This window comes from Corvus brachyrhynchos, unplaced genomic scaffold (assembly GCF_000691975.1).
Source record: "Corvus brachyrhynchos isolate BGI_N302 unplaced genomic scaffold, ASM69197v1 scaffold4, whole genome shotgun sequence".
Taxonomy (NCBI): domain Eukaryota; kingdom Metazoa; phylum Chordata; class Aves; order Passeriformes; family Corvidae; genus Corvus; species Corvus brachyrhynchos.
Genome location: NW_008237878.1, coordinates 8676853 through 8701016, shown reverse-complemented (window position 1 = coordinate 8701016; position 24164 = coordinate 8676853). Strand labels below are relative to the sequence as shown.

The following is a 24164-nucleotide window of genomic DNA, read 5'->3' as shown; positions in this document are numbered from 1 at the left end:
AGTGTTTGTGGTGTTCTTCTTTCCTGTAATTATGTGTAAATATGCTTGATCTTCATAGCTGAACAGAAATCTGTTAACTTATTTTTTCTAGTAAACATTTTGTTTCTCTTTCAGTATTGTACCTTCTTGAAGATTCTCTGAGAGATTCTCCAAGGTCTCTCTGGGTTTGAGTCATCTATTCTGTTTGGTGATCCTGTCCGATATTGTTGACTTTTCAATTTTATTTCACAGGAGTATGACAGGGAAAAGTACCAGTCAAATAGACTAAGTTCATCTGAACTACAGATGCTGGCCAGCATGAAGAGACAACAAAATGAAGAATTATGGGATGCTGGGATCTCCCATGAGCTGAGCGTGTCACAGATCGATATCTGCAATGTCAACGTAAGTACCAGCAGTGATGATGATACAGCAACCTGGAACTCCTGTTTCCCACCAGTAAGTCTAAACCCACAGTATTTTCTCAGGGGTCTTGAATACTAAATCTTCTTTGAGTAGAGTTGAAACTTAAGGTATCATTACCAAAGGCTCTTAGAACTTATCAAGTAAAATATTTAACCAAGATACACACGCTTCCAGCAGGTTCTCTAGTACCATCACGGATAAAGAGAAATCTGTTATATATATTCCTTCCTAGAATCCTGAATAATCATGTAGGCTGTACAGTTTGTCACAATAGTGGCTGACAACCTGCAGGTGTGTGATACAGTACTTAAAAATAGTTCCAAAATGAATGAAATCCATATACACCAGTCAGCAGCTGCATTACAGTGTGAGTAATGGAAAATAATTGCTTCTTACAATGATAAAGTCTCATTACTGGAAAGCTAAATGTTTAAAGAACTGAAGCAGGAGAAAGCAGCAAAAAGCTGCAGTAGTTCTGTGTACTTGGTATATGATCATTATGAATTTTACACCTTGGATCATTACTTGTCCTGGTACAAAGTGGTACAGAATCACGCAGACCTGCCCTATGTGACAGTACTGCTATAAGAAGCTGAGTATTTGTTGCAGTACACCAAAAAGTATTGAATGTATGAAAGCACAGAATAACATTTCAGGAACTATATAAAGGTACTAGCAGGAGCTGCTGTAAAACTAGATAACCTCCTACTCTATTTATACATTAGCAATATAGCTGTTATTTTATTACAGTTGGAGCAATAATAAACAATTAATGTGGCTTAAGTAAAGCACACGGCATAACTCTGAGGCAGAACCATCATTAGAAGAGTAAACGCAGCTGTGTTGCCCCAATATTAACTATTGCAGAGTAAATGCTCTAAAGTGTCAGGTGCAAATTACCTTCAAGGTTCTACAGGGTCCAAATAGAGGCCTGTAGCAGCAACTTTCTGTAGTGAATTATCAACACAGTGCTGGAACTTTGGAGTACCCTGTTAAATGAAGGTTTCAAAACAGAAGAAATGTATTGGTAAGTGGGTAATTGTACAAATAAGAACTTGATTTACAGAGTACTATTTCACAGGACATCAGAAAAACATTAGTTGGTATTAACTATTTGGTATACATCTCCATTACACATTTTGTTAATTTAATGATATTTCCAATGTGTTTTCTCTGTGCTCACTAAATAGGCTCAAACATGGTTCAAATCTGCAAGACTAGGCAAATGGAAGTCAATTAAATATAGAGAATAGCAGTCTCATTAATTTTTTAGTAGCTTAATTATAAGGAAACTGATAAGAATATTTAGATACATCAGGTTTGGTTAATACAAAGTGCATGACTAAAACATAACGAACTTTTAAAGTAAAATGTACTCCTTCAGTGTTCAGTGAAGCACAATATGATTGCAAAGACTATTCTTTGATCTTACTGCCTTGATCAACTTCTGTAGCTTCAATCTAAAAAAAGTGTTTAGACATAATAGGTTAGTAATATAAATTGCAATTTAATATAATTGTAGTTTTTCATAACAGCCCTTTATGCTCATCTTTCTCTACATAATTCAAGTGTAAAAGGCAAGATTTTGTCTTTGAGAGAGTTTTTCATGTTTCATTCAGCTGACTGAAGAGTTTGTTGTACCTTACACATTCAGCCTTAGCAGGTTTTTCCACTGCATTTTGCAAGGCGGACACTGAGACTATTTTAAGATTAAATGGCAAGAAACTCATTTTCAAGGAGAAATAACTTAGGAAAGAAACCTGATCTTTCTCAGATAAAGACTAACCACTTAGTTCCTCACAAAAACAAAGACATTCAGCTTTCCAGGTCTTCCCTACCCATTTACTCAGCCTTTATGGAGAGAACTCTGAACAGTGTCAGTCAGTCCCCAGCATCTGGTGTTTCACTTCATATTTTCCTTTCTGAGATATCAGCCAGAGCACCAGCTATTCATAGATATGATAGAAGTTTTTTGAGTATGGACTTCTGTGTTTAACACTGCTGGATGTAATTCTGTTCCAGCATTTGGAAAAATGCAGAGTATCTATGTGAGGGGGATAATTCACTCTGTAGACCTTTGGTATCTAAGAAGGCTGTTAACAACAATTGTTAATGGAGGTGATTATTTAATCACCCCACATTCTTTCAACACAGAAGCTTTTAAAAAGTAGTTGGGGAAATTTTGGTGTGCTGATGGTGAATGTTAGTATATTTTGATATGCTTACAACGTTTCAGAAGACGTGAGAGTAGCAATGCTGTGCCAGTATTTAAATGGTTAGCTGACATGAAATAGTCTTTAGTCAGGCATTCTCTTTCTGTAAGACCTAAAATCATAGAATTATAGAATAGTTTGGTTTGGAAGGGACCTTTAAAGGTCATCTAATCCGTCACTCCTAGCACTGGGAAAGGACACCTTCCACTAGACCCAGTTGCTCAGGTCCCCATCCAATCTGGCCTTGAACATTTGTAGGGATGGGCAGTCACAGTTTCTCTGGGCAACCTGTTCCAATGCCTCACCACCCACAATGTAAAAAAATTCTTCCTAACATTTGGTCTAAATCTACCCTCTTTTAGTTTAAAACTGTTGCCCTTTGTCCTACCACAACAAGCCCTGCTAAAATTCTGTCCCCCTTTTTCTTGTAAAGCCTCCTTTAGGTACTGAATGGCTGCAGTAGGACCTTTCCAGAGCCTTCTCTTCTCCATGCTGAAAACCCTAGCTCTCTCAGCCTGTCGCCATAGGAGAGATCTTCCAGTCCTCTGATAATTTTTGCAGCCCCACTCTGGACTCACTCCAGCAGGTCCATGTCTTTCCTGTGCTGAGGACCCCAGAGCTGGACACAATACCCCAGGTGGGGTCTCATAGGGGCAGAGTAGAGGGGCAGAACTTCCTCCTCAACCTGCTGCCAATGCTTCCTTTGGATGCAGCCCAGGATACAATTGGTACTCTGGTCTGACAGGTCATGTCTAGTTCTTCATCCTGCAATACTCCCAAGTCCTTCTCCACAGGGCTGCTCTCAATGCTTTCATCCGCCAATACTAGTAAACTCATCATTTCTTCAGCTTCCAGTTTTTATAAAGAAGTGTTTCTTATACATGTATTTATTCCTTATATATTTTTATTATGTAAAAAATATATGTGCAGAATAAAAGCAGATTTGTTTTTATGTCCCTGATCTTTAGCACCACCATCATTTGAGTTAAGAGAATTTTCAAATGCTCAATCCTTCCAAAATCAGATGTACAAACTGCAGAAAAGTTTAGAGAGAGAGAGATATAGATCTGTAGCCATCTTCCAGTTGCATAGGTAAATTACTTTAGCACTGCAGTATATGGAAAAGAAATAGAAATAATCCTCATATTGGAATTTGAGAAATTAAGGACAGCTTGAAATTCTTGTCATGATTAAACTTTCATGCTTACATGTGTTTCCAGGTTGTATCTTTCTGATTCTTTAAATCAGTAGTATCAATTGCTTTCTTTCTCTTATGTTTTTCAAAGATAAATAAGGAGTATTTTCTTCCAAATTTTTCTTCATTTTATGCATTTGTGTCCTTTAGTTGGAATCTATGGCAACAGCACCACCAGAAGGCAGCTTTTTGTGTATCTTTAATTTTGAAATACCTTTGATGTTTTGCAAGGCAAGACAGGGTATAATCATGTTAGATAATGAATTTATGTATCCAACCATTATTTTATATATAAAGCACATTCTGAGTGAGTTTAATTTTTTCATCACTTAAACTTTTTGGCTTGATTTCCAGACTCATTGAAGAGTGTCATGTTACTGACTTAAATGAATCTGAGAAACCCTTGTGAATGTAAAGGCACATAGATCAATCACATTACTGAGCTGCAGTTAGAACAGATGTTCTTAAACATGTACAAAACAGATATACTAAAATTGTGGTTTTATATTCTATGATAGTTTACCAAGAACTGGATATATGCTGTCAGGAGAAAATGTTGAAATGGAAGTGGTTTATCAGCTGCTGTAAACTATGACAGCCAAAAAAGAATAAAATCACTTTGAATATTACACACTACCCAGCATAACTTTCAGTTATAAATATGAAAAACTTCTACTTTAAAATGGGTTTACTTTGAACGAGGATTGTAAGCCCTTGTAAAATGTGTGTGGGGCACAGTTTCAATTCAATACTATGTGTATATAGAGCCAAATATTTTAAAATATTTTATTTGACGGTGTCTTACCTAAATGTTCTCTTAAATCTTAAGACCTATGAAAATCCATGCTAGCTTTGCAACACTATGAAGACACAGTTATATATATTGCAGAGTTCAATGTGAAGTTTATACCCACACATATAAACATTATCCAAGAAAATTTGCAAAGCTTACAAGACATTTCTGCTTAAATGCCTTGCTTTATTCTAGAGATCCTGTAAGACTTCCTTGCCCTGTCAGAGAATTGGCCCATTCAGCTTCTTGGATAGTTGTTTCCACACTTCAGACATCAATTCAAATACAACACAAACATTCTGGAGAAAGATTGTCTACAAGAGTATTCAAGATTTCTTACTGCATATGGTCCCTGTTTCTCAGTCAGAAATGCAAAGGAGAAGGAAGATTCTCCTAATTGCTCACTGATATATCCTGGAAGCTTGTAGTGGTATAACAGTGGTATAATGTTGCATTAGCAGAATCCAAGTTATGCCCACCACTAAGATATGTCTTTCGGGTAAGTACTCACAGAGAAGAAAGATTACTTGTTCCACAAGCAACTGCCTAAATATAAATTCAGTCACATAAGTCTTGATCTGAAAAATATTTGAAAGAGTACTTCCAGGTTCATACCTAATTTGTGGAAGGTCTTCTGGCCTCCTTTGTGAGTTTTCAGAAAAGAAGGTCACTTAACATGGAAATGGTCTGGCAGAACTGAAGTCTTACAGACAAGAGGAATGTTATTTAAACCCAGAATTATGCCAACTGTGAGCTCAGTTTGACAACCCCTGGAGGGATCTGTTCACATCAAGTCAAATCGCAAAACTGAGGCAGGGTATTCTTTACTATGAAATAAGACCAAAAATTATTTAGACAGATATTCTGGTTCATAGACTGACTAATTCACTCTCTGTCTTGTCCTCAATCTTCCACTAGCTGTCATCAGGGAATTGCACTATCCACCACCAGGCAGTGAGTCATATTTGGTAGTAATTAGGATGTCATTCATCCTGAACATGTATTTTACAACATCCCTTTCCATTTTCTGAAACCATGAGAACATACTCATTTTTATATTGATCTTTTTTAAAAAGAATCCTTTCACAACACTTTTTATTATTTTAGCATTTTGTGTACTAAATTGTGTAAGTATTGTTAGTGTATGCTTACATTTTCACTTACTTTGCATTTCCTCCAGTGATTTGTTTAGAATTGCTTTTGAGGTGTGTGATAATGGCAGGGGAAGTCTCTTCTGGTAGAACTACATATATTCTGGGAGAAAATGTATTTATGGATTTTGAAATTCTTGAATTTTTACATCAGTTTATGATATTGATCTTTCTTGCAAATAACTCTTTTTAATGCCATAAACCAAATGTAGTTTGAAACTTTTGGGACATGTACTTACAATGGGTAGGTAAGATTTGAAGACTGGAAAAATATTGTATTTTGTATGAATATTCATACAGTCCACTGTTAGCTGTTCAGAACAGCTTAATCCAGGCTTCAAAGCTGCAGTGCCATGGAGAATCATATGTGCTTCAGTAATCTTCATTTGGGACTGCTAAAATAACTGCTATTGGTGCTTCTAACCTGATGTACCAGCTCTCTTACCTCTCCCTTGGTGTTTTCTACTCTTAAAAATGGTTTGTTCTGCACAGATCCTACTAAGAGTTCCTTCCTCATGCTTCCTACACATGCTCAATCCAGACTCTTCTGTCAGACAAGACTTTACCACCCCCCATCTCTGAAGTTTCCTGACTGTCCCAACACTCTCACAGGCAGCAGAGAAATGACTGTGTGATCGACTCCTTAATTTATATGTATTTCCACCCAGACAAAAATCATCCTTAAAGTTGTGCTTTTGTACAGTTCGGACCAGAATATCCATTTTTAATTTCACAGATAAGAAAAAAGACTGTAAAATTCTAGTATCAGCAGCTGCAAATGTGTATGCTCATACCAGGTCTCTGACATACTTCTAAACAATCTATTATTTTTTGTTTTCCATAGCCCGTCAGTCAGGAGCATCATTATCAGAAAGAAATGAGCCCACTTTCTCATTCCAGCCCACGGTAAGATTCCATTTATAGCCCAGGCAGTAAGGATTCAGTTCTGAATATTAAATGTGACACTCTTTGATTTAATCTTCAATCTCTTTTCAATTGCAACCTCCTCTCAGAGGGCTTTATTGCTCATTTTAGTCATTGTCTACAGTATGTCTGAGCTGTCCGGGAACACAGAACCGAATTCTGCATGTTTTGGATGTACCACTGTGTATTTAAAGTATCTGACACAGGCCTTGCTCCTACATCTGCTTTGATGTGTGATTCAGCAAATCGTCCTCATCTCACATACATGCACTCTCATCTATTTCTTTCTCCCTCTCTCCCTCTCTGCTTTGAAGGCTTAGAACTAGAATTCTGTATGTGACTGTAGGTGTCAGGGAATCAATTTGTTCCAAAAGATTTTAATGTTACTTATTATGAAAGGGGTTTTTTTCAATAGATAGCCCAGTTAGGAGTGGGGGTTACAACACTCTGGGATAGAGCAAAGGGATCCTGTCTACAGCATATTTTGTCTGTCAGGTTTTTAGCTTGATCTGTTTTGTTTGGAATCAGCAACAAAATCCCTGTGACTTTAATGTAAGGTGAGATGACAAGGGGAGAAGGTGACTAGGGAAAATTAATCAGATTGAGACTATTGAGACAATCAAGATTAATTGTCCAGTCTCAGACCTCCTTTGTACCTGTGAAACCCTCACATCACTGTCAATTTTTTAACTGCCCGAACAAGAGGTGTACTAATTTTTAAAAGCAGTCCTATTTCACTTTCACTTGGTGTCATTAATGTGGATTTTGCTTGTCTGAGTTTTAACTGGATGAGGTATGTGTTTTGGGGGGTAGGAGTAGGGGACATTTCAGATACAACTTCTTTATATTTTACCAAGTCTGAAATGTTTTATGAGAGCTCACTGTCAGTCAGTTGTGCAGGATGTTTCTCCCCGCAGAGATGTTTTCAGCCACTTGAATCACTCGCCATCCATATTTTTATGGATTCAAAATCTTCTGATTAGATTTTATGAACTGAACAATATGAAACTTTCTGTGCAAGTTCACCCAGATGCATCAGTTATTGCAACATGCAGCCATATACTTCCGATATATTACTGGAGTTAAAGAATAATCCTGGATTCCTGTTCCCTTTCACATGCAAGTCAAAGTACCTATGTTTGTCTAGAAGACCCCTCTGCCTTGGGTTGTCAAAGGAACCATCTCCTTATGAGTTGTTGAATGGATGAAGTGGACAGAGATCATTGACTATAGTCCACAGAGTGCAACGGGAGGTACCTTGAGACAGAACTTTGAACTCTTTATTCCAAAATTGATTTTATAATTCTGATGACATTAGAATTGCCTATATTTTAGTGCAAGCTATGTTGTTTGTCTTCTTTTTGCCCATACATTGGTTAAGTCAGGTTTTATTAAGTTATTTTCATGCATGTGCTAAAGCAATTTGGTACTTGGTACATTTTATATACTGAAAAAACAAATAAACACCATCATCTGTAAAAATAAAGTGTTTCATCATATCAACTTAATATGATCAAAATGAAAACTTGTATTTCCATATAATAAAATTTAAAACAAAAGAGTATAATTTATGACTTAGTTCTTATGCAATTTTAATCCAGTACACACAGTAGACTTAAATTTCCCTAGAAATCATTTTCGAGAAATGCAGGTGGTATTCATAAAATACCTGACTTGCAAGTGCCTCGTAAATTCAGTAGCCCTTGTGAACTGCCAGAAAAGCGTTATTGGGCTGTAAATACAGAAGATGACAAAATTATGAGGTCAGTTTGCATCATGATATAAAAACTGGAAATGATGTGACTTGAATACCATTATTCACATAGTTACCTTTCATTTATAATGGAAAACTCTGTAATGTTTTTCGCAGAGGATGTGTACCTAAATAAGAGGGAAATAAAGTTAATGGTAATTCTATAACTTAGTTCCTAAATTTTTTTTAAAGGCAATTTTAACAAATCCTGTATAAGCAACCAGAAAATGTCTAAAGCTTTGTAAGCCTGCTATAGCTTTGTAGGGAACACATAGAATATTTGAAAAATTGATACAGCCCCTTTAGGTGTGTGGGTGTAAATGCTATGGTAGGAAGACAGTTACATGGTGCATTTACTGAATGAACAAATAGTTTGGTGTAAAGAGGGGTAAAGAACGGGTCTTGAGTAATTTTAAAAAGTGTAGTAGTGATATTTTCTGGGAAATGAAAAGAGCCCAATGTGGAAGCTATTGTCCAGTAAATGTAGGTTCTGTCCATAATAAGATAAAAGGACAAGCCAGGAAAGAAAGCCTGTGAAGGTAATGGAAATTCAGTCAATAAAAAGACTCAGCTCGACTCATTGTCCATTGGTTCCACTGGGTAAAGGTCATAAGTCTGCCAAGAATATTGCTCCTGCCATACAAATCACCTCACCTCATGCTGCTCTGCAAGGCAGAGAACCAGTTAATGAAAGGAGACAACTGAGTGCAGAGGCTGCACAGCCAGAAGAGTGAGGTGGTGTGCAGTGTTTCGGCCCTGGCCATGCAATTCCCACTGACTGATGTGCTGCGTGGTCCTGGCAGAACTCGGGAATTGCTTTCTTCTCTCCAAATAGGGAGCTGTAACTATCTGTATTGTTGCTTCCTCCAGTGCAAGGACTAGAATTTTCTGTGTAACCAGCATTTACTTCATAAGATTTTGTCATCCAAACTAGTTGTGTGTCATAGAAGGTTTGGAAGTTTCACTAAAGGAAATCCTGGAAGACAGTAAGTGTTTTACAATTTCAGCCATACTGAATTGTGAAATGCAGAGCTGCTCTCTGTAAAAGATCACTTGAACCTAATTTATTAATAGACTTTTATAAACTTCAACAGATGCTGTCCAGAAAATTTATTTCTGATAAAAGCTGGTTTTTCTACCTTAGAGAAAGTTTTCAATTTATTAGAAAAACCCTGTCTTTATAAACATTGCCTCACTAGATCCTGTCTTGGCATCCTACTCAGCTCTTCCCAAAATACCAAATAAAATTCGTTCCTCTTGTTCAAACAGTTGTTCCCCAGAAACTGCACTAAAGTACGGCACAAATATTTCAACATTTAATTGAGTATCCTTTCACAAGAAGAATATTTTATTTAAATAATTTCATGCCAGATGTGCATGGCCAAATTTTCAATTAGGTTTTACCCAGATGTTTCTTTTTCAGTTTCTTTTATCTAAAATCAGCTGATAAGGCCCGCAGCCTCTGACAAATGATTAAGAGCCACTGACCTCCCTTCAAGTGGGCTTGTTACAAGCTGACGAAAGCAGGTTGGCTTGTCATTGTAACCTACATTTTTTATGTGAGACTGATTGGGACGTCATCATTATTCTTTCCTCTACAACAAAAAACCCAAAAAAACTGAACAACACAGTCAACCCAAAGAAAAGTAAGTAACATTTTCATCCCTTTTATGGTAAATGTTATAGATTTGAGATTTGTCACCACATAATGTTTCATTGATATGGAGAGTGATGTGTCTGAGGAGGACAATAACTTTTCAAAATAAAGTTGTTGGTTTTACCTTAAGGAAAAAACCAGAACCCAAATCCTCAGTTGCTACTTTATCCAACACTGTGATTTTTTTATTTTTGTAATGACATGCATGCACAGTACTTCAGGTAATGAATCATGAAAACGCATAACCATGTACCCTTAACTGAAAGTATTTTTAAATTATATTCAAACTTGATGACTGGTAAAATTTAGGTATGTTAGTTATAAATATAAATTATATGTAAATGTAATGAACACCTCTTTCTGTGCATTCTGACCACTGCTGGTTTCAGGGAATAAATTATTTCTTTCTCTTTCTTTGAAATTTTCTTCTAGAGAAGTCTTTTTTTAGAACCTATTGTTACCATATATATTGCCATTATCATGGCACCTGAAATTTGCATAATTTGCATAATATCAGTGATTCCAGCATAAAACTTTACTGTAAACTGTAAACTTTCAAATATTAAAAGTATCTTTGAGACTACCATTCAATTACTCTCATCCATCCCAGATGAAAACTAAACATTGCAATAGCTGATGCATGTGTTATTAAACCATTGAGAGATTCTGTAAAATTAAACAAATGGTGCAGCAAATGAGGGATTGTAGCTATGACATATGTTTGCACTACAGCAGAACCTCTCCCTCATGTAGAGTGTGAAATTCAGGCACAAGAGGCCTTTGTATTTCCATGCAAAGGTTTGACTAGCAGAATGACTTAGTTAAGAAGCACATTTAAAGACTGAGTTTTTCAAACAAAGAAGCATATTTATTCTTATGATTCATTACAAGATCAAGGTCATACAATCCCATTACTTCTGCAAAACAGACAATATTACATTATGAAGTAGTATAAAATTACACAACAGTTGTCAAAGTAATTGAACAAGAACGATGTATCACAAAATGTACTTTGGTTTTTATTTTACTTGTTCAGTTACTTACCCACAAAATAGAGTAATTTGCAGTAGATCTCCCAGTCGTTAATCTGAATTAGCGAAGTTCTGCTGCATTTGTCAGGCAATAATGTGCATGAAAAAGAACATGACAAAAGAAGCAAATGGCAAAGGAACCATCTAATTGAACAGGTTACATTTTTTAATCATGATGGTAAAAAGCCTAGCTGCAGAAAGGTTATGGAGAACCGAGTGGCTAACATGTTAAAGCTTGTTAAAATAATCCAAAAATGGCTTTCCCTTGTATGGGAATCTAAGAACAAGGAAAAATGTGGCAACATATGCACTAAGGATTTAAATATAAAACATGGCAAATACTTTCCAACATGCTGTTACATCCATGTCAGTGTAAGGTAGTCTATCTCTTTTTTCTGTATCTCTCTCTTTTTTTTTTTTTTTAGCTTCAGGACTTACTGAGAAGAATTTTATTGTCAGTCACACACTTTTTATGGATATTCCTGGGCCATTCAAACAAAGGCCTTGCTTATATGTTAAGATGGACAAAAGGCAGTAAAAGACTTTACCTCTCAGATATGTCAGATTGAAAGAATGAGATCCCTGTTTCCAGACTGTTGCAATCTCTCTTTCCATACTCAGCTGAACTGTTGCTATGGCCCTTTGCCAGTGTGGCTTTTTCCAGGGTATCTCCAGTGTTTATGGATGATGGGTTGCTTTGGTCCAGCCACAAGTCAGCACCTAAAGTCTTAGTCCATCTTCTGAAAACTCTGAGAGCCTTAGGAACTGCACAGAACAGTCAGATGCTGTTGGTGGCTAGTTATGGAAAAAGGAATTACTTTAATTGCAAGACTTCTTAGTCACTAGATTCAGGTGCTTCCTGAACTGGTAGAACAGTAAAATAGAATTTTTTTTTTAAATTTTATTTAATTGTTAAAAAAATGTAAAAAAGTAAGTACATCCTACCTAAAAGACACTTCACTAAATGTGAAAATCCATTTGATTCACTTATCAATGAGTATCTAATGTATTTACTAGAATTTACTTGCTTAGATTAGATTAACACAAAGGAATTTTGACACACCTTTGCAAATTCATTACTTCCAGTTTATACAGCTGATCTTCTGATAAATGAATCACAACTAGCAAGGAAGAAAGAGCTAGTACTTTACTCATATCGGATGTTAAAACTGGTTTTCTCTACTAGTGCCATTTATATTGCTAGTGAATATCAAGACTATAATCTAGACAGCAAACTAACATGGTGATGATCTAAAGGTTCAGTCTTCAAGTAAAATTAAATGTTCCTCCCACTTAACCAAGCTATGATAGAAATTTCATTTATTTAACTACAAAACGTCGACCAAATAGCAAAATATTTTAATTACTAAGTTGTTAAACCTCCAAATTCAGGTCATTCATATTTTTAGATGTAGATGACTGTGTATGGTTTTAATAACCTGCACAAAGTTATCATTTCCACTTTGATAATGAAACAGAAACTGGAAAGCATTGACAGGTCAGACTTTCAGCAAATACCAGTCTGCGTGATTATAGTGTACATAACTATAGTAGCACCTAGCATTATCTAAATATCTTGTTTAGCAAGTAGAATTCATATCTCCTTTGTTATCCTTGAATCCAATCTAGCACGCCTAAGATAGTTCATTTAGAGATTTAAGGCTTTAAGAGCAGATTCAAATGTTCCCTGCACAGTTGTACTTGTACTTTTTATGATCTCATGTTACTAACTCATGGACAATTAAATTATTTAGGTTTTAAGGAGGTCCCTGCCTCCATTAGAAGTGCAGTGTTTGGCAAAATGGACTTGCTGAAGTGGTTTGGAGGAAGGGAAAAGGCATTTTCTAAATATGCTTGTGATTTTCTCAATCTTAGTGCTAGGAAAAAAAGGAAGTTCCAGTAAGGCATACAGTAAATGAAGATATTATGTATTAGGGATGAAATGAATCTGTCACTTCGATGGATTGTGAGGCAAAGAACAGATTAACAGATTACTCATAGTCAGAATGCAGCTCACTGTGAAAAATGTGCAGGAAATGATAAGTGTTGGTTTGTGCTGATTTAATGATATCTTGAAACTACAGTGGCACTCCAGGAAAATAACACAATGTAGCTCATGGCTTGCTTTTTTTAAAATCATCAATGTATTGCCAGATTGTCCTTAAATACTTTTCAAAATAGAACTTCCAATTCATGCAAAGTCATAGGAAAATATATATTTATGTTATTTTTCAAGATTTTTGTTAAAATATGCATTCAAAAATCCTTGATTTTTATGTATAAGTATATTCTGTATTCTTTTGGTGGTATATCTTCTGCTTCTGTGAACTCACTCAGTTTTTCATTTTAAAAAAGCTGGTTTCCCCACCTGGAACTGAGTAGCAGTGAACAGTTATTGATGTATAAATTAATACTGAATTTGTCTCAGTTTATGGAATTTTTATGTAAAAACTTACAAATGTTCAAGAATTTGAATTGTTCAAAGCATTTTAGATACAATAATAGACAACATAAAGCTCAGATGATTTCATAATCATTACAGTCATATGTGGTGGCAGTACCTGAAATTAGCTTCAACATATTTTCAAATAATGTTTGTGTTTTGCACGTATGTCAAACAAATCTCTTTATTAATAGCCTACAAAAGTCCTTGCTTCACTACTGAAGCTATTATTGAAGAGTTTATTTCTATGGAGGTACTTCCATTAAAAAATAAACCCAAACCTCAGACCTCCCATTATGAATACAGGATTAACATATGACTAAGCAGAAACAAAATAGGTGTGTGTAGGTAATTTGGCATAAGTTAATGAAGTTGCACGTGCCTGAGGCTGACCAGATATGGAAATAATGGAAAATTCACATCTTTTAATCTAGAGGAGCCTAACCAGCAATGCATGGTCCAAAAAGAGATGCATCAGGGAATAGATGAGGGGTCTTACAAAGCCAGGTGACTTTTTATTAATTTATCTAAGAATTGAAATAGTCTCTACTAAATTTTCTTAAGTAGATATAATTAAAACTAAAAACAGAAGTGTCTTGGGGTGACTTTATGATGTGCATCCCCTATCTCTGCTCTATGCCCAGAAATTAACTTTGTGCCTTTCTGTGCCTTTAAACTGAGCCTGAGAGGGGGGAGAGGGAAAAATAACCGAGCAAACTTTTCAAACAGTTGTTTCAAGGACGCAGAGATACACAGATTCCTCTGCTTCCAACAGCAGCAAGAGGGGAGGAAGTGCCCTGCTTGCTTTCCAGCCAGGTTTTCCAGCTCCTTTTTATCTGTAGGGAGATGGAGAGTTGAACTTTGTTTTCCTGGGACTTTGGTTTTTTCTCTTCTTTTTCTGGTCTCCACCGAGGCCCTGGAGGGGGGCCCACCACAACCCAGCTCCAAGGAGGGGGAGAGACTATGGAAGGACTCTGAAATTTTCCCAGGTTTTCTCTCCACAGCAAGAGGTTTTATTATTGAGCATTAGTATTCTTTTCCTGTGTGTTTGTTAAATAAATAGTTTTTATCTCTTTCACTTTCCTCCGAGGAAAATTTCTTTTTCCCCAAACCTGGTGGGGGAGGGATGGTTGTAACCTGCCTTCTATCAGAGGATATTTTCCTCCAAATTTGTCCAAACGGGCACAAGAAGGAAAATAAGTCTCTATCTTAGCAGAACTGAACCATACTTTAGATGTGAGCTGGCACTCTGCATTCAGTGCATCATGGTATGATATCACTTATGCACTTTGAGCATTTACAGCAGGATTTGCTCCATGTGGTATTAAATATTGCTAATACAGCAGAAGTATGCACTGAGATTTAAGTTGATAGCAAGATGTCAGGAATTGGTCCTTTTTTTGTTAAAATATTTTTACACTTGATTCACACATTGACATTTTCTGGCCCTCCACAGTTAGTCAAATAATCCAGTGTAAAAACACAGTTCAGCAAATGTGCTCCTCTTCTTTCACTCAGGCACAAGTCCATTCTCCTCTCAAGTTCATAAAAATTCACTAAGTAGATGCAGTTAAATACGATCTTTTGTGTTTCTAGTGACTGTACCCTTCAGGTGCTGAATAGACTGTCAAACTGATGTGTTGGTAATGATACAAAACTGATGCTGGTTTTTCATTCCCTGATTTGATATAATGGAGCCATTGCCTTGCACTTTTGCAGTATACTACAAGGCTGAACAAATACTCCTTTTAATTTTGGTATAGATTGTTGGACAAAACCATACTAAAACTTTCAAGCATTTCAATTTTGTTAATAAAGTGGATGAAATGATCCCATTGATTTAAATAATACAACTTAAATTTGATTCAAAAGAAATGCAATAAAGTATGCTATCTCAAGTCAGTGCAATATTAAAAATCTTTATACTAAGTGATTTGACATTTTCTCAGTCTCCCAGTCTGCAAAAGTATCTGTGAAAAAATCAAAGTATCAAAGGTGTTCATTTAGATTTCAGTGAAAAACTTCTGATACTAAGGATTTCTGTTGATGGTAATAATTTTAAGACATTGTCATTGATAAGAGCTACTTAATAAAGCATCACTAATTCTCTCAACAGACTTTGCTGATGGAGGCCTTTTTTCTGCAAAATTTAAGATATTGTCATAAAACTGAAATTATGTTCATAAGGTCAAAAGATTCTCTTGCTTTCCATCACAGTTCAGCTGCCATGTGATATTTCACTATATGACCTCTATTATCTGAAAGTATTTTCAAAGAATTTTTAAGTAATATTTTTTAAGAAAAATGTAACAAGATTATATAACATTTGCATTATATTTTGGTATGGAGAATAGCTTTCAGAATAAGGAAGAATTTCAGTGCAAGCACTAAAGGTACATGATGCTGCTGAGTGTGTGTGGTAGCTGTTCTGAGCTTTCCTACAAAGCAGCTCACAATGTCAAAAGACAGTATTTGGCATTCCACACTGTTATCAGTAAGCTCTAGATAGTTCATTGCACATTGATTGTATTGATTACAGCTGGAGGCATTGATAGCATAAATAGAGCGTTTTTAATTAGTCAGAATGTGTGATTAAATTTTCTGTTTTAATGAGATAAACTAGCTTCTTTAATAAGTTCTCAAAAAATATATACTCTTTATTGACTCAGAATAAAACCACAATAAACAGGAACACAGGCCACTGTGTTTCTCAGAATATTGCCAGTTGCCTCCATGCTAGTCCTTGACCTTTTGTCAAGGTCTAACACATTTTTCAGGGTGCTTTTTTAAAATTCACTGAAACCCTCTGTCACACATACACATACAAACATGCTTTAGTTGCTTCTTAAAAGCAGCTGCAGATTTTACTGTGGAAAGTTTGTTGTGACTGCGCCGCTGCAGCATCTGTCAGAATTTCTGCTGTAAACCCACTCCTCAGAAGTTTATCCATCAGCTGCCAGCGCTTATTCCCTACTGTAATTTGACCAGGAAGATTTCAGCATGCATGAGATTTTTTTTAAATTTCTCTTCAAGATTTTAGGAGGCTAATTTAGACTTTGCTAACTAACTTACCGAAGTAGTAAACCAGTTTTTAATATATGTTGGGTAAAATGTTTTGTTCTTGAAAGTAATACTAAGTCAACAATGAATCCCTAATACTGTTAATTTTTGATTACTTGTCTTGGTGGGAGGTGGTTGAATAGCAAAACTATTTGTTTTTCTTGGACACTGAGAGAAAAAAACATGAGCTGAATCAAGACTGTCTTAATAGGAAACATTAAACTTTCCAACACATCTCTGTTGCTTCTGTCATTGATAAAAACTTCTTTGCCTCCTTCTAGAACCATCAAATCATTAGATCTTACACTTGTACCTCCTCGAAAAAGTAATCATTCATCTACTGAATCAGATACATCAAAATAAATATGAATATGAAACTGAACAACACTTTTAAATAATATTTGACTCCAATAAATGAAGGACAAAATCAAAGATAAAATTACCCAGATACTCAAAAAGCACCCCATCTCTGATTTCTCAGACTAAATATTTCATGCAGATCTTCCAGATATGAGACTTCAAACTAAAATTCACCAATTTCCTGAGTAATAAGAACTATTACTATAGCACAAGTACTGGTTTAACAACATACTATTACTTCATTCCCTCACTGTTTTCTAAATGAATTGCCTCTTTCTTTTTCATTGGAGGTAATTACCTTAATATCTTTCTTTCCTTCTTGCTAACATCCTTTCTGCTTTACAGGTACCAACTACTTTCTTTAGGAATTCCCGGATACATGTTTTATATGAAAAACAGGAATCTTTAAATGCTTGTGTTTTGTACCAGACCTGTATAACTGCATATGTACTCTAAAGCTTTTATATTTTGTAACTGTGTTTGTTGGTCTGACTAAGGTAACTCTCTTTAGAAGTGAGCACTGTCTTTCTCTCTCCTTGCACTTTTGCTCCTGCAGTTGTCCAGCAGAAATATTCTAGTTCTTCTCAGGTTCTCAAACATGGCTGCCTTTTGCAAAAGCTGTAGTGAATGTGGAAGGAAAGGTAGCGTGGCAAGCAGAGCTGTAGATTGGCACTCACAGTAGTTCCTTACCTTCCCTAAAATTGATGCCGTTTCTCTGAGAGATCACCTTTGCCTTTGCTGACTTTGTGTTTCAGTGCAATTGTAAAGAATCAGGTTTGTGCTGCTGCTTTGTGCTGTCAGCCCACATCCTGTGAGGATGGTCAGATTCTAGTGTTTATGTGGCTGATTTTGAGGCAGATCAAACCACACATGCAAGGGACAGGAATAGAAAATATATTCTACCATGCTACTAGGTATCAGCCTGCATTTAACTGTTATTCCTAAAAACTTCTGAAGCTTTGGTGTAAACAAAGAGCCTTTGGCTGCATTCAGGGAATGCAGATATGGTGAGCAATGACAGACAGCTAATAATGAGAAGTCTAGGTAAGCATATGGCTGTGTACATTGGTGGTACCAGCTCCCACTGGCCCTAGCTTACAGCAGAAGAGAAGGATTGGCTGTGAAGTTGGCCATATATGTGAAAATAATATGACAGTGTAAGAAAATTTTAAAGTATGTTTTTTGCATTTTGACATGATGGAAAATCCAATATCTCTTCCTTTAAATCTGATATACTGCTTGCTGGATTTCTACACCAACAGTTCTGTTTCCTGAGGCAGAAAATTAGTTTTTTCCATTTTGACTGCAAACAGAGAGGTGATTGTCCCCAGATTCAACCCAGATTATGCACACAGGCCAACAGGAGATGATGTAGAATCAATAACAAGTCCAGAAGTAGCAGAAAAACTAACAGAAAAAAAAAGCAGCTGGCATATTTTAGCAATTGTACCAGATGACTGAGCCTTGCCAGATTTCTCTGACAGAAGCAACTTGTACATGAGATCATGAAGGCCTTTCAGAAAATAGAAGTGTATTACCTGTTTCCTTGGTGTTGGACAATCAAGTTGAGACAATTACAGTCTGGAATGTAAAGAAATCTGCCAAGCTTTGGAAAAAGTTATCCCTTTTAGACAAAGCCATGGATGTTGAAGTTACCTCTACAGCTCTGGCTAATCTCCTTGGCCTGTAGCACAAGTTCACATGCATAATTCTTTTGTGCCAGCTGTTGGAACAGCCAGACATAAATTGAATCAATCCCAAACCAAGTTTAATTTACTTTTTAGAGCTGTACTGCTCCCATCAGCATGAAGCAAACATATGGGAATTTATCCTCTTCCATACCTCTTGCCTTGCAGTGAAATAGGTTGGTCAAAAACGATGAATCTGGTTCTATCAAAATGAGGTGGTTCATTGAGGTCCCTCAAATTCTGTGTTCAAGTGTTGACTTTCAGTTTTTCAGTCTAGTTAATGATGATATGGAAGCTTTAATGTGTTACAGCTCTTTACTGCCGGAGAGGAGAGATGGGAACGTAAGGAAACAGCAGCTATGCACAGTGTGCGGGGATTAATTTCAGATGTGGAAAAAATTACAAAACATGGCCACCTGAACAAAGAATGTCTTTGTGACTTAGATGTGTCCTTCCAGGGCTATCTTGCTCTGACTGATAGCATAATCTGAATGACTTGGTCACTGCACTGCAGTTTACAATAAAAAACCATGACAACAATAACAATAAAAACAGCTGTTCTGTTTTCCTTTCTCTGAGATGTAACAATCAAAAACAGTGTTTCATAAAGTGGAATATGTGAAAGGAACATTGAACTTTGCATGAATGTATGATAGCATGAAAATAATTTTTAGAAGTTATCACACTAGTGTCCAGGAGAGACATAATTTGTCCATGAACAGGACAAGAAAGTACTCTCTCCTCGATGAAGATCCCATCAAAATCTTTTTCTTTACAGAAGTGAAATAGATACATGACACCTGTGATAAGAGTCCTCTATATTGTCTTGCCAGTGGGTAGAATCATGTTATGTTCAGTAATGAATTTTTATTTATTACATACAACATTTTATAACAATAGGAAATGGATATAAAGAATTATTTATAATGTATTTGCCTAAGAATGTTTTTTCCCCCATATCAACGACAACATTCAGACTCAATCCAGTGTTTCCTCTTCAGAAAACTTAGTGGCATCCATTTCCTGTCTTAAGTTCAGCTCTAACTCACCACCCATCCAGACAGGGAATGTTACACCACGTTCTGTGTCACCCTATTGCAAGGGCACCAAGCGCTGCCAAGTCAGTGGTAACCAAACCAAACACATCTTGTGATTGTCTTTGAGCCTCTTTCCTTAGAGAGGGTAAGGATTTTTAATCAAATTGACTCCCACAGGTTGTTCATTCCAAGCTTTTATTCCTCAGAAAAAGACTCTGATCAGTCCTGTAGGCTTCCAAAGGATAACTCTGTGTTACGGATCACACCTCCTGTACACCCTGTGCTGAGAGACCCACACCAGCTGAAATCTGAAAAGCAAACCTGACCTAAACCACAGATTTTAATGTGAACAGAACAGGTGAAAAGGCTAAGGAAGTAAGAAAGCCTTAATGTTTAATAATTGTATTAACTGTAAAATCTATTTTTATAATAATGAAATCTAGCTTGATTTTGTTTCAAAACACTTGACAACCTGCAATTTCTTTTTGGTTTTTGGTTTTTTTTTTAATAATCAAAATAATTAGAAAAAATAGCAACACAAACTGTGCTTTTATTAATGATATTCTGATTTTTATTTTACAGGAACTGGTTAAATGTGTTCAGTCCCCTCATCATTCCTGGAAGCCAACAACTAGAAGAGCACACTAAATCTTCAACAAAACAGAATACTCAAGGTAGGAATTTATGAAGACAATGAAAAGAACCTAAGTAGAAAGACATTTCTAAAAGTTCTTTCTGTGGTGCTGGTACTGCCTTCTCATAGTCTTCTATCTTACTACCTTTTGGTTTCAAATTCCCTTGTTTATTAATCTCAGCTCAAGGTAGCAGAGTCTTCCATGCAGTATTATTTGCCTCTGCTAGAAGAATAACATGCTGTTGCTCTTTCCTGATGTTCTGACTCTATACAGATTAACTCATAAAAAATGCATCTTATTTGTTAAAAATAAGGAATTTATGCTAATGGGGATGGCAAACCTACATAAGAAAGAACACAAAGACTAAACATTCTTATTCAGAGGCACGATTATACTTGCATAAGAGATACTTCTCTTATGAAGAAAAATTGCAGATTTAGCTTTAAATGAAATCTTAGTGTGATTTCCTGAGGACTACTGTCACCAGAGTTACAGGTTTTTGCTTATTAATGGTGTTTGCTTAGAGGATGGTAAAGAACTTCACTGAAACTGGAAAGTCAATGACACAATAAAGAAAATACCTTGTTTTCCTCAAATGCCCTTTTTTCTTTTCAGTTATCTTAGGAAACAGGGTAGAATCATCATCATAGAGTATCATAAAATGGTTTGGGCTGAAAGGGACCTTGGAGTCCAGTTCCAACCCCCCCCTGCCATGGAAAGAGACACCTTCCCCTCAACCGGGCTGCTCAAGGCCACATCCAGCCTGGCCTTGGACACTTCCAGGGTAGACATTTACATTTTTCTTCAGGTCTCAGAAATTCATTGGGAGCTCTCATAAATTGGACCCTTGTATTTTGGCTGTCCAAGGGGTACAGACATCTCAGTGATTTACTGTCTAAAATAAATTATGCCCCTCAAAATGGGAACATTTTCATAGACGTAGATTTGTAATTGTTTGTGACAGCAAAATACAATTTTTCTGTCAGGAAGGGACCTTGCTTTGAAGAATCAAGTAATATGTAGTGTTAAGGGTCCTGAATAAGCCAAACAGAATTGAACAGTCATCCTTGAGCTATAGGTACATTGGACAAAAATTCATGAAAGGTCCCAGAGAACTTTTCTCGTTAGTATTATGAAATCCAAAGCTTGTTGCATTAAACCCATAATTTTTGTAAATTTTTTAAACTGTATTATTACCTTTAAAAAGCTTTTAAAAAGAAGTATATTTGGGAATTTGTATTTCTCCTGTTATCCACACTAGAATTTCCAAATGGTTTTGTGTATTGTTCCTAAACTCATTTTCCTTTAAGCTGAAATATTTTACATCATGTGCCTTTGATTACACATTTGGAGAACAGAAATTGCCTATATACCATAGCTTTTTATTTTGGCTTTTTATTTTAGTACCTTCATTCAGTCAAATTTATATCATCATTTATATGTAGGATGTTTGTGATTTTGATAACTTCATACAGAAATTTTTCTATCTCCAGATACACAAAAAAACGTGCTGTATTGAAGTGATCATTTCTCCAAGAGAGAACGACAAAACCAGTCTATGACCTTCCCTCCCCAAACAGGACAGTTTGGATTTTTTCTGAACTACTGGACACTCCTCTCTATGAAAGTAGCAGAGAAGCTGCAGTGCTGTGTGATAAAGGCCTGCCAGATTAGATCATCCCCATCAAACATTAGAATCTGGGTATTTTCCTTGGTTTAAAAGAAATCCTGATGGATGATAACTAGATGGTTTGGAGTATCATTTTTGAAAGAGGTGCTAAATAAATTGTGTCCTGTGATATATCTCAAGGACTTTGGGAAAAACTTTTTTCCTTAATCACTTCACTTGAGGTCAGTTATTTGTGCAGCAAAAGAGCTGGTTCATTACTGACAATTACATACCAGATCTGAACAACAAACTGAATGCTCAAATCCATTCCAGAAAATTCTGCTGCCCTGCTTACCCTCACCTTTTTTTGATTTTTTAGTATCACATTGGAAAATTACTTCATTCTCATGTTGGGAAGTGTCCCAAGATTATTTTCTCTGTGTTCCAAGTATCACAAGTGTTCCAAGTATCACAGGATAACAAAAGCTCTGAAAATCTGCAATGAGTCATAATGTATTCAAGATAGGAATTTTATCTAAAAGTATCCTTAAAGAAAAACAGTATAGCATTAGTAAATTAATAAAAGATTTGTCAATTCTTATATTTTAAAAAAATCTTCAAGTTGAGACTTAACTTTGGGGAAAAAGGTGATTCCTTTCTAAGAAAACATTTCACTCTGTAGTTCCTTTCTCAATATTTGCACCATCCATTATTTAAATGGTGAGATGCAATGAGAAGTAGTCTTCTATTCAACAGGTTTCCCAATAAAATGAGGAAAATTTAGACTCATAAATATGATACATTTCCATAGATTTTTTTCATTATTGGGCATTGATATTTCTGAGGTATAGACAGCTTCATTTATCTTGACATAACAAGAAAGTCTCCACAGTAAGTGACAGTGACAGAGCCATAGATTCTCTGGAACTTTATGGTATCTTGGTCTTAAGACCAAGGGATAAGGTTATAAAAACTCTAGGACCCACACAGTCTTCTTTTTTGGGCTACAGCTGCTGACAGTATTCATATAGTAATCCTGCAGTACATAATTACAGTATAGATTTGAGCATTGTAGTTCAGTGTTCAAGGATCATCTTGGAGAAAATATCAGCAGTGTTCTTTCCAGCACACCATCTGCTGACAGCTGATGCAGTGCACTTGACTTCCATCAGGGTCAGAATATGATCCATGCATCTTAAAGTGAGATTTCCTACAAGATGTTTTCTAATATTAAAACCTAGAATATGGTAAAAATGTATTTCTGGGAAAAGGGAAATGATTTAGTTTAGTTCTCCAGACTGTGGTGACTATGCAAACACTGTTAACATAATCCAAATAACAACACATTTATTTGTACATTCATTTCCGAGCTCAGAAAAAGCTGCCACATGCCTGCCCTGTTCTTTGTTATATGGATTTAGACATCTTGAGCAAGTCATTTTCCAGAGAAACAATAGCTCCCCTGATTTCAGTGGGACAGCATTTCATTTAGCATAACAGGTATTTACAGACACTAGCTACTTTCAGTCTTCTTTCAGCTCAACAAAAAAATACTCATCCCTCTGTAATGTACATCACAGACCTCAGTTTTCATTTAAAATCAAGTTATTTTCTCACCTAAAATACCATTTAATTTTTTAGTGATTGAAGAACAAAAGCTTTGGTTTTGCTTTCACCCTGAGATGCAAATTAAACTGCCAAGAGGTTTTTTCATGCAATTCTGAGCAGCTTCAACCCCTAAAGTGTGGGCAGTGGCAATATGAACAGCTATGGAAATTTTCTTTGAAAGTGACCTGTTTATCAGTTAATTTGGCCACAAGCACTTCTTTCCTGCATATGGTCAGGTTGCCCACTTGAAATAAGAAAGACACCTTCTAACACAACCATTATGTACTATTGGAGTCTTTTAGAAGAATATCACTTAATTTAAGCAGTACTTCTATTTAGGAAGAAGAACAGCAGTGAGGTTTTCACATGTCTGCTCAGAACTGAACTCCATGCTGCCATTGGAAATTTGTTGCAACACCTAGAAATGCCTTATAATGCATTTGGGGGTCTTGTGAGGTGCTAAAAGAAAGAAGCCTGACTTTAAAAACAAGATAGGTCTAGAAAACTAAGTTCTTCTTTTGGTCACATGACAATACCTGCAGGGAATTATTGATATAAAGGTATAAATCCAGCTAGTCCTGGATGCAATATAATTCTGATTT

At 36.0% G+C, this 24164-nt stretch overlaps 1 protein-coding gene across 1 annotated transcript in view; it reads left to right on the top strand.

The window, feature by feature from the left end:
* The window catches only part of CUNH3orf67 (chromosome unknown C3orf67 homolog), a 72281-nt gene that overhangs the window by 46220 nt on the left and 1897 nt on the right, over positions 1–24164 (top strand). The window contains 3 exon segments of the mRNA XM_017732590.1: positions 232–384; positions 6602–6663; positions 20293–20384. Coding sequence (XP_017588079.1) covers positions 232–384; positions 6602–6663; positions 20293–20384 — 307 coding nt within the window.